At 38.1% G+C, this 17929-nt stretch overlaps 1 protein-coding gene across 1 annotated transcript in view; it reads right to left on the bottom strand.

Moving 5' to 3' along the window:
- The window catches only part of GABRR2 (gamma-aminobutyric acid type A receptor subunit rho2), a 129019-nt gene extending 122511 nt beyond the window's left edge, over window positions 1-6508 (bottom strand). The window contains exon 1 of the mRNA XM_089691301.1: window positions 6271-6508. Coding sequence (XP_089547427.1) covers window positions 6271-6461 — 191 coding nt within the window. The 5' untranslated portion in view covers window positions 6462-6508. The remainder of the gene's footprint in view (window positions 1-6270) is intronic.
- Between the last annotated feature and the right edge of the window lie 11421 nt (window positions 6509-17929).

Below are 17929 nucleotides of genomic sequence, written 5' to 3'. Positions count from 1 at the left end.
TCATATATTGTTCACACATGCCATGGGTATATGTGGAATTAAACCCCAAAATACATTCTGCTACTTCTCCCGGATACCACATATGAGAGACTTTTTGATAGTCTAGCCACGTACAGGACCCCAAAATCCAATAAGCACCTGCAGGCTTTTAAAGAGCTTTTTTTTTTTACTCATTACCCTTCTGACTACCTATCACAGTTTCAAAGGCCCTGAAATGCCAGAATAGTACAATCCCCCCCAAATTACCCCTTTTTGGAAAGTAGACACCCCAAGCGATTTGATAAGTTAGTGAGTATTTTGCAGATCTCATTTGTTGCCACAAGTTTTTGGAAAATTAAGAAAGAAAACAAAAACATATTTTTTCTTTTCTTTTTTTATATTTCAAAACCTTCTGAGAAAAAGTGAGATCTGCAAAATACTTGCTATGCCTCTTATTAAATTGCTTGGGGTGTTTACTTTCCAAAAAGGGGTCATTTGGGGGAGGGGAGGGTTGGTGCTATCCTGGCATTTCAGGGACTTCTAAACTGTGATAGGTAGTGAGGAAGTAAAATGTGGAAGTTACGCACCTTCAGGCTTTCAAAGAGGTCATTGTATTTTAGGCTCCTGTATGTGGCTAAGGTTCCACAAAACCTCACGCATGTGGTATCCTCATACTTAGTAGAAGTAGCAGAATGTATTTTGAGGTGTAATTTTACATATACCAATGGCATGTGTGAGCAAGGTATCATTTAGGTGACAACTTTGTTGAAAAAAAAAATTGCCATTTTCCAAAAACGTGGTAAAAAATAAAGTATTCCATTGACTCAAAATGCCTCTCAGCAAATAGTTTGGGGTGTCTACTTTCCAAAAAGGGGTCATTTGGGGGGGATTGTGCTATCCTTGAATTTCAGAGCTTCTGAAACTCTGATAGGTAGTGAGGAAGTGAAATGAGTAATTTACTGCTCTTTTAAGGGAGTGCAACATATATATTTTTAGCAAGGCATGTTTAAATGTGGGGATGCTTTCTATGTAAGTATGTGGAAGTGGGCAGTGCTTTCATAAACTGTAAGAGTACCCAAAAATTTTACATTTAAAATTCAAACCTCCATGAATTTCCAGTTGTTGAGAGTGATATATCAGCTTATTTGCTCCTGTAATCATATTTAATTTGGAAAAACTGAACTTGAGTTTATGATTAGAATGTCTGAACATACAAGAGATTTTATGACAAAAGACTGCAAACATTCAGATAGCAATACAAGTGCCTTAGGGTTCTTTCACTTGGGCAGAAAAAGTGATGTGTTTAGATGTGTATTTTCTGTATAGAACAAAGCTTTTTACTGGTTAAACTAGAGCTCATTGACACAGGCAGAAATTTATATGCGTATATGTACATTTAAGCATATACATGGGTGAAATGTGCAGCTGTGTTCAACTTTTTTGTGCTTGATTACCATAGTGCTGTGTTTAGATGTGTACAAAAGTATCTGCTCTACACATCTAAACACTGTGTTTTCTCTGCCCATGTGTATGGATTCATTGATTACTATAGTGCTACATTTAGATGCGTACAAAAATATCTGCTCTACACATTTTGTTTACCCCTGTGAATGAGCCCTTAAAGGCAAAAGCTATATATCAGCTGCAAATAAATTTACGTGAGGGAAGACTCTATCAAGTCCTCTATCAAAAAGAATGGTACTGGATACATAGCTGTGCTACATTGTTAACATAGGGTATGAATTAGAAAATGAAACTAGGAGTTTTCTTGTTAGAAATGCGATACCTGTCTTGGCCGTTTGCATTTTTGAATGGGTGAACTTTAATTTTCCTTCCTCTTCTCTAAAGCCTTTTAATACTTCAAGTTATATCTCGCTGGGGGGGATTCCATACCTTAACATTTTTTGTTGCATTATATGTAGATGATGCTAGGGGTGGAAAGTATTTTTCAAGTGTAAATGGAATGAGAATGGATATGGAAAGTGAGGACACTTTAAAAGGTAGTTCTCTGTGACTGTAACTTGCAGGTAAACCATTGAGTTTGACATATTTGCAGCATTAAGGCAAAATGCGTCATTGCTTCTTGAATTTATCACACCCTTTGTGCTAAGTAAGGTTTGGAAAGCATGGCGATCCCATATGTCATTTAATATTACCGTCCATTGATGGTTTTTGCTACAGTCCTTGAAAACAGTGAACAATTTGGATGTTATGAAGTGTTTGAATGTTATGAAATCCACATAAAAACCAGCGTGCATGCAGAGACAATGGAATACTGATCAAGTTAAATGAACTTTATGGGCTGTATGCCTATGCACTTGATAGTTGGTTATTCAATGTTTTAAATTGCTTGCGCATGTGCTGGTTTGTGTACATCACATGGAAATGAGAACCCTACTCATGAGACATAGCTTTGCACTCAGCAGTAAAGTCAGCTCAACTGATATCAAAGGACAAAAAAGGCCAGCATGAAATGCACATTTCATTTATACTAAATGTTGCACCTATGTTGATCTTCAGGTTTGAATTTGCACGTTGTGATTGCTAAAAATTATTAATATACTCTCCATCATATGAAGAAGAAAAATGTAAAACTATATAAAGTCATTTGATACAAAGAGAATAGCTTCTCTGAAACGATGGGTCTCGGGTCATTATAAGGAAGTGATTTGATCTGATGATCTCTGTAGCCGATTACATATTGAGGTTTGCTCAGTCTCTGTCTGCAGTGAACTTGGATAATAAGATTGCAATGCAAAGTGACAGAACCTTGCAGCCTTATTTATGAGTTACATAGACTCCAATTGGCAACTCATTTGTTACCAAGTTTTCTGTGTTTGTTTTATTGCAACAGGTAATTAGATCCATTGAAGTTCTGGGCAGAAAGTTGAATTCAAATAGCAGCATAGATGATGAGGGGTATTAGTGAATTAAAATGACAGATTATCCTTTTTAATATGCACATTGAGAAAAGGTGTGTGTTTTATCTACTGTACATTTCCTGTGGCTATTGGGTGCCTTATAAATATGTTAATAAAATAGTTTCTGTAAGTGTAAATACATTTGATTTACTTACATTTTTGCATTTATGCCAACTTTACAGATATTTTATATTATTTTCGAATTATTACTAGAAAATGACAGCTATATGTGAATGGTTGCTATACATAGCCTCTCCCGTTTCCCCTTTTTTCTCTTTAATGCATGATAATTAGTACTGTCAGTATTTGTATATATTGTCAGTACTTTGTAGCCTTAAAGTGTGCTTTCAACACATTAGTAAATTTATGGAGAGTATCAGCAACTCTACTTCCTACATGGCATTAGGAAAGCTCTAAATTATTCCTAGATGGTGGTATTAATGAACTTTCAAATTCTTTACCAGTCCTTATGTTAGACATCAGAGCATGGATAACATGATTGCTGGAGACAAACATAAGAGCATCCTTAGGGGAAAAAATGCAAATGTTCCTTTTTGAGGCTAATATATGCATAATCCGTTTTTGCTTCTAGATCAGCTTTAACAAATAATCTAAAGGGACACATTTTTTTTGTATAATGACATAACCACAGGGCACAGAGACTCCTAACAGATTGTGTGAATGGTTTAAAAGATTTACTTTATGATGTAACAGAGAGAACTCCAAGTCCGTAAACAGTAATCACATCCTCTGATTTCATATTAATACTTTTCTGCTGCCAATGAAGGACATAAGATAAATGATATTCTGGTTTTGTTAACAAAATATGTCAATATTTTCATATAAGCTAATACGTATTTTGATACTATTAAAAATGACTCTTTTTTTTTGCAATCTGCAGCCATCCAAAACTTTTGATAACTGCTAAAGCTTGAAGTAAGACATTTACAGAAATCCTCTTCCTACTTTTTGACATTAGCTCCTGTCCTCTGTTACAGATTGCAGAGAGTCCTGGCCAAAGCAAGTAAACTGATGTATGAAATGTGGATAGGATCTCCTTAGATATAAATAGGTCCCAGTGTAGTAAACATGTTAATAGGATATATTTGCTGCAATGGCATTTGACTCATTAAAGCTATAGTTTTCAAACAAGGGCTTTATTTAAGGCAGTCTTCCAAAACCATTTTAACATTCAGGAACCCTTGATATAACTTTGTGGCTCCAGGGAACCCCTGCTAAAAGGTATTATATTTGCAGCTCACATAACATAAGTGTGATGCTCAGTTCCATACATTTGTAATCAGTGGGAAGAATGCTAATTAGATTTGTATTCAGTGGGAACAATGCTCCTTACATTTGTTGTAATTGACAATAACCCCCCTCCCCTTACAGATAGCTAAAAAGATAATTGGTGTTAGTAGGAACTTATCTGAGAGGCAGAAATTGCTTATTGCTCAAGGAACCCCTAGCAACCTCTGAAGGAACTCTAGCGTTCCACAGAAGACTGGTTGAAAAACCTTGACCTCAGGAGATGCTAGGGGGAAAATCTTTCATACAATGCCGCCACTGAGTGTGTCATTTATAACATACAGAGTCTCCAACCTGGCATTCATTTTCAAAGATGTGTGTAAATAGGCACAGTTTTCAGAGCAAAAGAAAAAGGACAATAAAAATCTTAAGATATGAGTATATCCTTTGGATATTTGACTTTTTGAGATTTTAAGGCTGATTTACTAAAGGATTTGAGAATATTCACACAATAAGTTGTGTGCAGATACACGTTAATTATCCAATCCCGTGCAGATGAAATAAATTAAACCGCAATTTTGTTTTCATATACCGGTAATTGAATTAATGAAGTGGATCTCAATGCATTTTTTTTATGTGAATATTCTCAAATTCTTTAGTAAATTGGCCTTACTGACCTGTATATATTATCCAGGAACTACTTTGAGGGAAAAAGGAACTTTCAGATGATTGGCTGATCAGTGAGTTTACCGATATAAACCAGAGACAGCCTCTGGTAAGCCACTTTTAGAATAAAATGGCTAGTGGCATACAACAGTAAGGTTTGGTTAGCTCTCTGACTGTTTTAAAGAAAAAAACTGGATTGTCCAGATTCATGCAAGTATGGAAATATTACATACACATAGAGAGGGGTTGATTCACTAAAACTAATGAGTGCAAAATCTGGTGCAGGTGTGCATGGTAACCAATCAGCTTCTAACTTCAGCTTGCTCAATGAATGAATTTACCTTTCATGGTCCTTCATTTTAATGTACTAAATTTATACAAAGACAAAAAGCTTAAAATGTACTACAGTTACACTATTAATGTTATTTTTACCAACTATCTCAAATATACCAGTTTACAATCAAAAAAAGCTTGCTTTCTGACCATAAAGCAATCATATGGCCATTCCCTTTCAGCAGAGCATTGTAACCTATAACAACTATAATTTAATTTACCATAGCCAGGTAATTAAAAAATATCAAGGTACAACCAATTTGGATTTCATTACTTACTATAGCTTACAACAAATTAATTTATGTTTGTACCCTTTTATTTCCTTATTACTTTATTCAACATGTGGATTCCACATAAACTAGAATTGATAATGAATTAGAAATCTTTGCAAGTTACTATTATTTTTTTTTTATCCTTATAGTAACTTAACACCCAGGATTTTACTGATTTTTTGTTTCTGGTAAGCCTAATATAAAAAATATAAAATCAAAAAAGATTTAGTGCAATGATAGAAGAGATAATGTTTAAGTGTCCTTTAATAGATTTTGGTTTTAAAAAAATGCATTGCAAAAGACCCATTGGATTTAAATGTCTGGCACCTAATCTTGTTAGGTAAATTGTAATGGGCACTCCATATCACTGGATTACAAAGTTCAGTATAAACAAAGCATCAGCTTGCTTAACAATATACACAGCTAATAAAGTCAATGCCCTTCTATATCAAATTACCACTCTCTTGTAATTCTCACTAAATAGGTTTTTTTTTTAGAATGAAATGATTTTAACATACTTTCTATTGTTAGGTGGTTATAAGAAATAAGTGAAATCAATGATGATTAAATGCCTGTTTAGGATTCACATCTGTCAGGTTTAGCTGTCTCTATCCTAAACAGCTTCAAAGGAAAAGTAAAGCATTTATTTTTTTTTAAATCCCCAGCATTGATTAAATGCACAAAATCTTAACTGTATTTCTGAAAAATAAACCAGTGGAAATCACAGCAAATGGAAAGACGTAAGTACATTTATAGTACTTTCTACAGCAGTAGAACACATCTGGCACAATGAGAACCATAATACAACACAGCTATGAAATTAAAGGAGGATACAGTGTACCAACACTTACCTGGTCTGTTTTTGCATTTCCATCTGATTTGTCCATCTCCTCCTTCGATGCTTTTTACTTTCGGTGAGAAGGATGAGGCAGAAGATGAGCAGAAGGAATTTGAATGAATGAGGCATTTTCAGCACAGTGGATAGACTAGGATCTGCTCTGCAGTTTCTCCCAGCAGTGGCAAAGCCTAGTGGTGCACACATTGAGTCAGCTGTTTGTCCCAGGAATCATACTGGCCAGACAGATCAGTGTGCAGGCTGTGCCTCTGATTCCTATAAAGCACTAAGGTCACAGACCTTCCTCACATGAATGATGGGCACTGGCCATTTCTGAGGGCTAGCAGAAGTTGGCTGTGCTTTGCTACATATCCCCTGGGGTCCTAGGACAGAGATTTCACTAAACCCCTTACATAATAGGCATGTGGTTCACAATGCAATTACGGACACTCTGGATGATTCATCAGAGCACTAATCTGGGTTAGATTTTCATGACAGACGATGGAATCTTGACAAGTACTTCCAAACGCTACGTTAAGAATTTTCGTTTTTATCTAATGACTAGTCACAAATACTGACAAGCACTGGCATAGGGCAGACAGTTCACAGTTTTCAGATTTTGTAGTAAACACCACTTTGTATCCCTCATATGCTTTTAAAAGTAATCTATATACATTCATACATGGGTACATACAGTATGTACACACATGCTTTATATAGAATGCTAAGATAGCAGCACTGCATCAGTCTTACAATACAATACAGAAATCTAGCATTTAAGAGATATTAAAATCAAAACAGAGGCAAAACAATTACACTAATTCAGAGAGGAGAATTTTGCTGAGATTTCATTTAGAATTTTGATGAGCTCAATATCACATACAGTACACTGTCCATTTTAAAACAATGCATTGCCAGACTCAAAATAATTTTTATTATAACAAAATCAAATGTGTAAGCAGTGACATAAAACTGGTCTGTGTTAAGTAATGCATTGTAAGTGACATGAGTGACAAGAGATAGTTAGAGAAATAAAGAATAATGAATACAAAGAAGAAGACTTAATAGGAAGATTTAATAAAAAGAAGATCTGAGATCAAACATGGAAGTTATGTCCAATCAATAAAAACACAACAATTTAAATTTTTTACTTGGTAACATATAGACAGTATGCAAAAATAATAGCAGTATAGCAAGATATAAATTATTACTTTTAGAGATCATACAACTACTAAATAGGAATCTTTCACAAAATTGTAAAACTCATTTTAGGATGATTTTTGTATGAATGTTATTATTATGATAAATAAGATAATGCTGCTGATTATGATTATTATTATTAATATTATTGGGATTAGGAGTGATCTTTCTTTGGGTCCATTATGTTGACTTTCAAAATGTTTATTTGGACAGGATAATCCATCAGCCCTACATTACGTTTGGGGCATTTTTTTTTTTTTATCTTTTCACATTAACTGATGTGTTATCTTTGATATTTTTCTTCTAAAATCTTTATTGTTTTTAAATATTTTTGGTCTCTAAATGAAACGCTATATGGCGCGGTAGTGTCCAGAGTTCCCTCTGTTGGGGATGAGTTCCATCAGCTCATCCCCTATACTTATTGCCTTTTGTATCAGTTGACCTTCCCTTTGAGATTGTAAGCTCTAACGAGCAGGGCCTTCTGATTCCTCCTGTATTGTCTGCCCTTATTTTACAAAGTACTGTGCAAACTGTTGGCGCGATATAAATCCTGTATAATATACCTGGAGGCAGTTTTGATTGGACTAGGACTACCTTTGCGCTTTTTGACTTTTATTATGTCTCTATATATAGCCCCCACAGCGCGAGTGCGCGTTAATGGTCACCTTTCGGACTCCTTCTCAATTGGCAACGGGACTAGACAGGGATGCCCCTTGTCACCCCTCTTATTTATCCTTACATTGGAACCTTTATTGAATTGCATTAAGGATAATGCTAACATCAAGGGGATTTTGATCAATGACAAACTACATAAAGTGGCAGCCTTTGCTGATGACATACTTCTTTTCCTAACAGACCCGCATATCACGTTGCCAAACTTGCTACAAGATTTCAAACTATTTCAGTACTTGGCTAACTTTAAAATCAATTTTTCTAAATCTCAAGCACTTAATGTATCATTAACTCCGGATGTGTTGAAACAAGCGACATCAAATTTTCCTTTTACTTGGCAACGTGAAGCTATCACTTATTTAGGAATCCAATTACCAACACATCTTTCGGAATTATATACAAAAAATTTTCTACCCCTCTTACGTGACATCTCCAAAGACCTACAGACATGGAATAAACCCTGGTTTTCTTGGTTTGGTAGGGCAGCTATACTAAAGATGAACGTGCTCCCCAGAATATTATATCTTTTGCAGACAATACCAATCCAATTACCAAACTCATTCTTCAAATCCTATAGAACGCTCTGTACCTCCTTTCTTTGGTATAATAAACGCCCAAGAATTAGCTTTGCCCAACTCACCTTGCCCAAGAGGAGTGGAGGTATAGGACTTCCGGATATTCACCGTTATTACAGGTCCTGTCACCTAGCCAGAATAGTGGACTGGACAACAAACCACACTCGTAAGGTGTGGGTTGGTGTAGAGGCTGATTTCTCAAAGATACCACTCTCCACCTCCCCGTGGCTGAAAACCTCTCACGTCCCTTCCGAGTTTCGAGAACACCCACTTATAGGTCCCACTCTATGCTGTAGTGCTCAGTTGTTCCAGAAAAAAGAACTATCTTCCTTTCCGAGCCCTCTTACTCCGATCAAATTGAATCCGGACTTTATTCCAGGGATTTCTCCGACCTTTCTCGCTGGATATGGCCGTGATGAGAGTCTTACAGTGGGTCAATTCTTCAAAGATTCTAGCCTCTTATCTACAGAAGACATTGCAAAGACGTGGCCATCCATTACACTAACACCATGGATGTATAGACAAATACACCATTTCTTACGTAACTCCCCACATCTAAAAGACTATTCAAGACCGCTTACTGCATTTGAGAAGCTCTGCTTTACGGACATCCCCCAGCGGCATGTTATATCTAAGCTCTATTCCTATCTTGAAAGTACTAACACATCTCATTCGCGGAAGACCTGTTCAGCCTGGCAACGTGACCTACAACTTCAAATCTCACCAGAGGACTGGGACCACATTTACGACCATATGCATAAAGGCTCCATTTGTGTCTCTACACAAGAAGGCAATTATAAATTATTTTCCAGATGGTACAGAGTTCCGTCTTGGGTTAGTAAATTTGATCCTAACGCCTCAGATCTATGCTGGAGATGTTCCCGGGCAACAGGTACTCTTCTACATATCTGGTGGGACTGCCCGCGGCTGCAACCCTTCTGGAGAAAAGTTTTGGATATAATCACTCAAGTAACTACATACACCCTAGACTTTACCCCAGCACAATGTCTACTTCATCATTCCTCACTTTCTGTGCGGACTTATCGTAGGTCGCTTGCTTTACACATGATAAATGCGGCAAGACAGTGTATTCCGGTCCATTGGCGATCGGAATACGTTCCCACCGTGCGAGAGTGGATTCTTAGGATCATCAGGATCGCAGAGATGGAGGAGCTGATTTCAGTGGCAAAAGAACACCCCGAGAGATTTAGGAAGACTTGGGCGTGTTGGAATCATTTCCAAACTACCGATACTTATCATTGTCTAATGAAGGAATGAGCGAGAGGAGATTTGGTGACACGGAAACCCCTAGAACGTTCACTTCAGGAATAGTTCCATTACGGGACTTTAACGAAATTGTATTTCTAAGTAATGATTGAATCTGTCTCAGCCTGGAAGCTGCTAACTGATATGACTGGTTTGGTTATGCCTATTTAGTTATATACCTCATCCTTCCCCCATTCACCTCCCCCCCCCCTCTTCCCCCCCCCCCCTTTTTTTTTTTTTTTTTTTTTTTTTTTTCTTTCTCTCTCTCTCTCTCTCTCTACCTCTCTCTCTCTCTCTCTTCATCTGTATTCGTCCCCTACGTCCCTCCTCGCCCCACTATGATATTTTTTCTCATACTCTTCCTCCATTCCCTTGCTCATTTCATTCCCATCTCTTCTTTCTCTCTTTTTCACCTCTTTACCATATTCTAACTAACTATATTTTTCATAAGGTACAGAGTACTTACAGACACACAGGTGTAACAATACTCCTCCAATCTAATCTATAATGTTCAAGTACGGAATCCTAAGACATATATGCCTTGAGTTGACACGACTATTGCTATATACCTCGCTGTCCTGTTTCTTTAGATCTCCCTACACTAGGACTATTGTACCCCGTATTTCTATAAATTACTTACTGCTAACATCATTGCTATGGGTATATACGGTGCCTTCCCCTTAGGACTGTATTTCAGGTTGAGCTACGATTTACTTCTATGTCCTGAACCCGTCTGCGTTACGGGAGAACATGCTTAAAGACTTGCGCGGACTGCGTTCCGTATTTGTTTATGACTTGTTATGCCTTTCATATCTCAATAAAATTTCTTGGAAAAAAAAAAAAAAAAAAAAAAAAATCCTGTATAATAAAAATAATTCCTCAAACTGATTCAGCCATTTGTATATTAAGTTCTGTAAGCCATTGTTGTTGTTTTTTTTTCAGCAAAGCAGTTAAGATGAGCCTGGTAACATTATTAAAAAGAGCCTAGAGTCTAAGTTATGGTTTTGAAGTGGTAAATATATAATATTCATATGCAGTGTTCATAATTGCCTGACTAAAACCATATTGAAAATTGTATTTTTCAGCCTTCAACGTAGTAAAGAAAATCTATACAAAAACAATATTCTGTCACTTTAAATCATTATAGAGCACATCATTGATATCTTGAAACAGAAAGAATTCATGTGTTAAGGCTTCCAGCAGAAATCTTAAAACAAGGAGTTAATTTCTCATTTAGGAAAGTGGGTAGAGACAAAAAAAATCATTCTTTGTTCCCCAGTGGCCAACTGTGTGTCCAACATTGCTAAGTTGGAAGAGCAGAAACAGCCCAAGATTTTAGAGCCATATATGCTCACTCCATATAGCTATTTCAGACATGATGCATATTATTATTACAAAGTATCGAAAATATGGAATCCTTGGGCAAATAGCAATTTTTTGAGAGGGCAACTTATTTTCAAAAAGATGGGAAAAGTGCCCTCCACATCAAAATGGAACCATAAAAGGAGAGGGGGGCCTTAAACACCATTTGTCTTCCACATACTGTATAATGCTGTTTTAACATTTCTACTCTTGCAACTTGAGAATATGCACCTTCAACTTTATAATACAATGAACACCTGCCGCAGGCTTCATGGAACCCTGGTGGGCAGTTTATGAAAACAGAACAGGGTTATTTCACAAACACAACTACCATCAAGTCCTGGGACAATCAACAAGCTTCTGGAGAAATTTTCTTTCTGCTCTAGGAGCATGCAGAACCCCTGACCTCTGTCTGGACAGTGCTGATTGGCCCTGTGCTGATCGCGTGCACTCTCCCAAGGGAAAAAAAAAACCTCTCTAGCAAAACACACCAAAGTGAGCGTCTGCCACACGATATGTCTTATCAGGAGATAAGAGGGGGACACTGGAAGAAGGGGAGGATCAGACATGTCAGGATCAAACAACCTTTTTACACAATGTAGAGGATTACCCCTTAGGTTTGCACAGTGAGTTTATCAAGCATGCTTTACTGCATATAGAGACTGATTTTACTGTTGTGGGTTTAGTAACACTTTGACTGTATCTAAGCACCACAAACTGAAAACCTTACTCAATTCATTTTTAATATTCAAAGCAAACTCACCCATCCATCCATGTCTCCATGCTTTATTTTGTTGAGAAATTACTTTAAAAATACCCCTCTAGCATTTCTTGCCTCAGCCATCTTCAGTAAAAAGGGCAGCGGATTCATGTAGCATTTACTTCCTGGAATCCATTTGTCCTTAGCTCAGGCATACAAGCTGGAGGTGTGCTGAGCTGAGAAAATTCCCCTGAAGACTTCTGGGATGTATGGCATAATTTCAGCATAGGCAAGAAACCAAGAAACAACTGAGGAAATTAAAAAATGTTTAAAACAAGGAAATAATATATACCTTTTTATCTATATACTAATGCTAACAGCATAATGATTCAAAATGGTTAATGCTGATTGAGAGTTTAGTTCTGCTTTGATATTGGGGTCCAGTATGCAGGAAACTGATCCAGGAGCCAGCAATACTAAAACAAAGAGTAGTAGAGTGATCTTCCTGACTAGATGAGGTGTGTATATTACAAAGAGTGGCTGGCCAAAATTAGAAATATTTTGGCAGGTTAAACAGTAAATGTGTTGCATGTGTATTTCAACAATGTAAATTTCCTGGAGTTCCACTGCAAAAGAGAAGTATCACCACAAGTTATAAACCCTTGTTGAATACCCCAGGAGGATACCTGGTCCCATTCTGCTTAGTGGCAGCATTGTGGTATAAAAACACCTCTTTATGTCTGTTTGTGCTGGCAGTCAGCTCCTCCCCAGGCTAAAGCCCAATATATGGGTGCTTCCATGGGGGATTTACAGCACAACTCCCCTCTCAGATTCTCACTTTGTAAAATATAACAGTGAGATGTGTATTGCTGGGGCTTGGTTTCTGTCACACACTAAGTTGTGACCAACAAAGCACCATTGGCAAAGATATGCCTATGCTATATTAGTGAACTTTCCACAGTAATTCTGCTTCTAAGTTTGAGAGGCTTTTTCCAGAGAAATATACATTTCACTGTAAAAGTTTTTTTCTTAAAACTCTCCATTTATTATCATGCTTATTGATTTATAAAGGCAGTCTGGTGGCACATTGCAGTCCATGAGACTTGCAGTCACCAAGGCTTTTCACCTTTCTGCCTGCCAGAGACCCCCAGGATCCTGCTAGCTTGAGGCTTGCGTGACAGATGTCAGGAGGTGGCTGAGCAGAGCCCTCAGCACTTGCCAAGTCTAAACAACACTCTGTTCTGTTCCAGCGTCTAATTTGTGCCAGGTAACCTCCAACTAGGGTTGCCACGTCATCCCTTTAAAACCGAACACATATTAATTAAACAGGTTCTGTGGGTGATTAAAGCGGAGCTGCACTCAAAAGGGGAAGTTCCACTTTAAGCCTTTGTCCCCTGCTCCCCATTAAGGATTGGCACCTTTGCGGAGTGGGAGGGGGGTGGGTACCCGAATTTGACAGGTACCCGCTCCCACTTCCACTGTGATCGCCTGGGCGATTGGAAGCAGAAGTTGTCCTCCCTCTCCGTATTCTTCTGGGACACGTGACAGGTCCCAGAAGACTACGGGGCTATTCACAAAGCTCAACGCTTCTCACGGATGTGCAGTGGGCACCGGGCTGTGAAGACGCTGTGAAACTATCACAGTCGGGTGTCCACACTGAAGATTCCGGCGCCAGGGAGAGAAGATGGCCAGTAAAACCAGTGGTGGTGCAGACACTGCTGGACCAAGGGACAGGTAAGTGTCTGTATTTTAAACGCCAGCAGCTACAGTTTTTTGTAGCTGCTAACTTTTTTTTTTTTTTCCAGGTTTAACTCCGCTTTAAAGTGATGATTAAACTCACCTAGTGCCTTATCTACATTAAATTAGCCTCAGAACTTGTGTAATTAATATGTGGTCGGCTTCAAAGGGGTGAGGTGGCAACCCTAGCTCCAACTGCTTCTCAGCATGCCTTGCATGGTCCTAATTACAGTGGATGTGTTCAAAGCACAGTCCAATCACACAGGCCTACAGGGTCCAGCTATACACTCACAATAACTAAGGATCAGTCAGCTCTGGTGGGGCTGTGTAATCTATCTGCTGGTGCAGTGGATGTTTACTGACAGCTGGCAGATCAGCATACAGTTTCACCAGAGTTGACTGATCTTTTGCTATTGTGAATGATCAGTTACACAGCCATGCTAGGTAACCTGTGCTGATTGACAGTGTGCATTTCTGTGCACCTGCTGCTAGAGACAAGCACTGTCAATCAACCCTCATTAAATATTCATCTTCTTCTGAGCAGGTGCATCCAAACAACACTGACTGGTAGATCGCCTTCCCATTCGGGCTATAGACAAAAGATGTCCTCGGTGGGAAGTGGAATACCGGGGTTATGGCTGCAGCAATATGCCATAACCCCAGTATTGTTTTTTTCAGCCAGCGATACTCTAACCTAGAAAAGTGGCATGAATGGCGGATTCGCCACTGGATAACTTTTAGAAGCGGTGGGACGGGTGCCCCCCCTACCGCTTCCTAGTGGTTCTTGGGGTTACCTAGCTAACCTAGCACCAGGAACCAATTTGGTGGTTGTGGCTGCTTGTCGGAGAGATGAGTAGGGGAAAGATGACCTCTGCTCATCTCTATGGCTCAGGAGGTCCGGAGTGATGTCATGATGTCACTTCTGGTTCCCACCTAATGTAAATAAGGCCATTTTTTTAAGCACTAGATCAATGGGGTTTTTTTATCTAATGCATTACATTGTAGAGTAGAGATGTGGGGTCTTATTGACCCCAGATCTCTCCATAAAGAGGACCTGTCACTGCTTATTTCTATCACAAGGGATGTTTACAAAAAATATTGAGTAAATAAGAGTGCTAAAAAAAAGGGACAGTGTAAAAATAAAAACCATGTAATAAAAGAAATACTAATACATATTTTTAAGTGCCCCTGTCCCCCTGTGCTCATGTGCAGTGGTGAAAGCATACGAAGGTCACACCCACATATGCAAACAGTGTTCAAATCACACATGTGAGATATCAAAGCAAATGTCAGAGCAATAATTCTAGCACTAGATCTCCTCTGTAACTCTAAACTGGTAACCTGTAGAATTGTTTAAAGCGTCACCTATGGAGATTTTTAAGTAATGTAGTTTGGTGCCATTCTACGAGCGTGTGCAATTTTAAAGCATGGCATGTTGGGTATCTATTTACTCAGCATAACATCATCTTTCATATTTTACATAAGAATTAGGTTATGTATTGTGTTTTTTATTATTCATTAAAGTGTATTTTTTCCAAACAAAATTGCGTTTGAAAAATCGCTGCGCAAATACCGCATGACATAAAAAAAATTACAATGACCAATATTTTATTCTCTAGGGCCTCTGCTAAAAAAATATAATGTTTGGGGTTTCTAAGAAATTTTCTAGCAAAAAAACCACAGATTTTTACTTATATGGGAGAAATGTCAGAATTAGCCCAGTAAGCAAGTGGTACTACTGAATACATATTATGAAACATTATTACAAGTACTATGACTACTCATTATGACTTCTTTTGTAAAAACTTCTGGACATGTCTGCTGGCAAACAATTTGCAAGCAAGCTTGCAAATACTCCATCCCATTGGTGCAGTTTGTTCACAGTGGAGATTTCCTTTTTCTTCTACACATTCCCTACTTCTCTACTATTAAAAGCTGAGCTCTTCTGTATTCCTGAATGATTTCTGACATGCTTAGTGTCTTTATTACTTCACTGTGTAAAAGGATTAGAATGTAGTTGGGTGGAAGCTCCCAGATTCCAGTCCTGCCCATTGGTGACTGTTAACAGGCAAGCAATAGTAAAATGGAAAACTAAAGATAAAGTTAGAACTAGACAGAAGGCAGGGTAGGTGGCAGACAATTATAACTGGAAAACAAGTGAAACAAACATGGAAAGGTTTCTTCACAGTGAGAGCTGTGAAAATGTGAAATAAACTCCCTCAAGAGTTGGTTCTGGCCAGCTTGGTGGATTGCTTTAAAAAAGGCCTGGATTCTTTCTTGGATACACAGAATATAACTGGATACTAACATTTATAGGTAAAGTTGATCCAGGGAATATCCAATTGGCTCTTGGGGAATCAGGAAAAAATACTTTTCCCTGCAGGAGCAAATTGGATCATGCTTTGCTGGGATTTTTTTTGCCTTCCTCTGGATCAACTGTGGTTATAGGATTATACTTTTTTTTTTTCAGTGGTTGAACTGCATGGACTGTTGTCTTTTTGCAGCCAGACTAACTATGTAACAAGTAAAAAATGACAAGCATTGCCAAGAGTCAGAATCCAAACTAAAATGCAACTAAGAGCAACATATCAGGAATGACTACCAGAAAACAAGTTGGATGATAACCAGTTTAAAAGAGCAAGATAATCACAAAAGAACTCCCCAAAGCACTAAAAAAAAGTAGCCGACCCTGTATTGGTGCACTAAGCAAGATTTAATACTAGGTCGTAAGAGGTCAGCTGTAGTGTGCTAACGTTTCAGTAACATTTCTGCTTGAACCTAGGAAAAGTGTGACCATCTGCACTAGGGACTGAACGAGAGGTGAGCCAGCTTGTTGCTGGAGAGCTATGAGGGGTGAGCAGCTGCTGCATGCTCATAACACACTAAACATTTTTGAAGAATTTTTTGCAACTTTGAACATTAACGTTAATGGTAATGATTTGTAATAATAACACATAAATTCTGCCATTATTTAAAATGTGCAAAGAATGCAATGCAAGGCAGCAGTCACAGAATTTGTTATCTATTTCTTCCTGCAATGTAATAAAAAGACAAACCAAGCATTCTGTGTCAATAATAAAACGGATTTATGTGAGAAACAATATGAATAGAATGTACTAATCCAAAATAACATTTGTAGCTCTGGCAGTTAGATGCAGCTATTTGGGATGTGTGCGTTTCAAAAAAAATTAAAACACGGTGCACGATGAATAGAAACGTCTTATTATTGTCAGTTTTATAAAACATGAAATGAGCTGCCAGAATTAACAACTGTTGTGAGAAGATGCTCGAAACTGAAAAGTATTTGGCATGTTATCAGTGTGCCTGAAAATAAAACGATCCACTTTGCAGAAAGCTACGCATTGCAAAAAAAGTACAATGGTGATGTGTCCTTTCCAAGAAAGTGACTTTTGTGTGCTAGGGGTGATCTCCAAGACATCAGCCCTGGGTATTATTATTATTATTATTGAGAGTGAGTGCAAGTAGCACAGGATGCTTATTGGTCACATTGGGAGTGTTAACCCCATGCAAAAAGGAGTTCAGTGCAACATTTGGTGTGGTGCTCCAAATGAAATTCAAGGGAACTGACTTTAAAAAGATGTTTTCTCTCTTTGTTTGGAAAAAATATACAGCTTTCATTACCTGGTCATTCTACCTTGTACCTGTTACGGGTTGAAAACCTTCATTCAGGGCCAGGATAACGTAGGAGGGTGGGGGCAAGAGGGTCAGCTGCCCAGGCACAATGTCTGTATGTATGGGGAGGGTTATCGGTGTGTGGGGTGCCTGCATTCTCATCTTGTGTTTTACATCAGTATCTTCTAAATCAGGGTTGGCAATTGCTTTACCATGGCCATGTGATGGGTAGACCTTGTCCCCCTCTTACCACCACCTCCTGACCTCACGAGCATCAGGCATCGCCTGTCACTTCATGTAAGTTGTTGTACTTGGATTGCTCAGATGCCTGGCTAAGAATACATTCCCAGCTAAAGTAATGCACAGTGTATCTCCTTTACCTTTACAGCCTCAAAGCAAACTTTAAAGGGTAACCTTGCTTTTGTGGTAAATAAAAAAGAAATCTAGCATATAAAACTACTACACAAGTCATTTTTTAATCGAATGATAATAAGAAGGGCTTTTCCTTTTCAAACTGAAATTGCTCAAAT

Source organism: Staurois parvus, unplaced genomic scaffold, assembly GCF_062004578.1.
Source record: "Staurois parvus isolate SC_StPar_1 unplaced genomic scaffold, SC_StPar_1.0 ptg000561l, whole genome shotgun sequence".
Classification (NCBI taxonomy): Eukaryota; Metazoa; Chordata; class Amphibia; order Anura; family Ranidae; genus Staurois; species Staurois parvus.
This window is presented reverse-complemented; position numbering and strand designations above follow the sequence as displayed.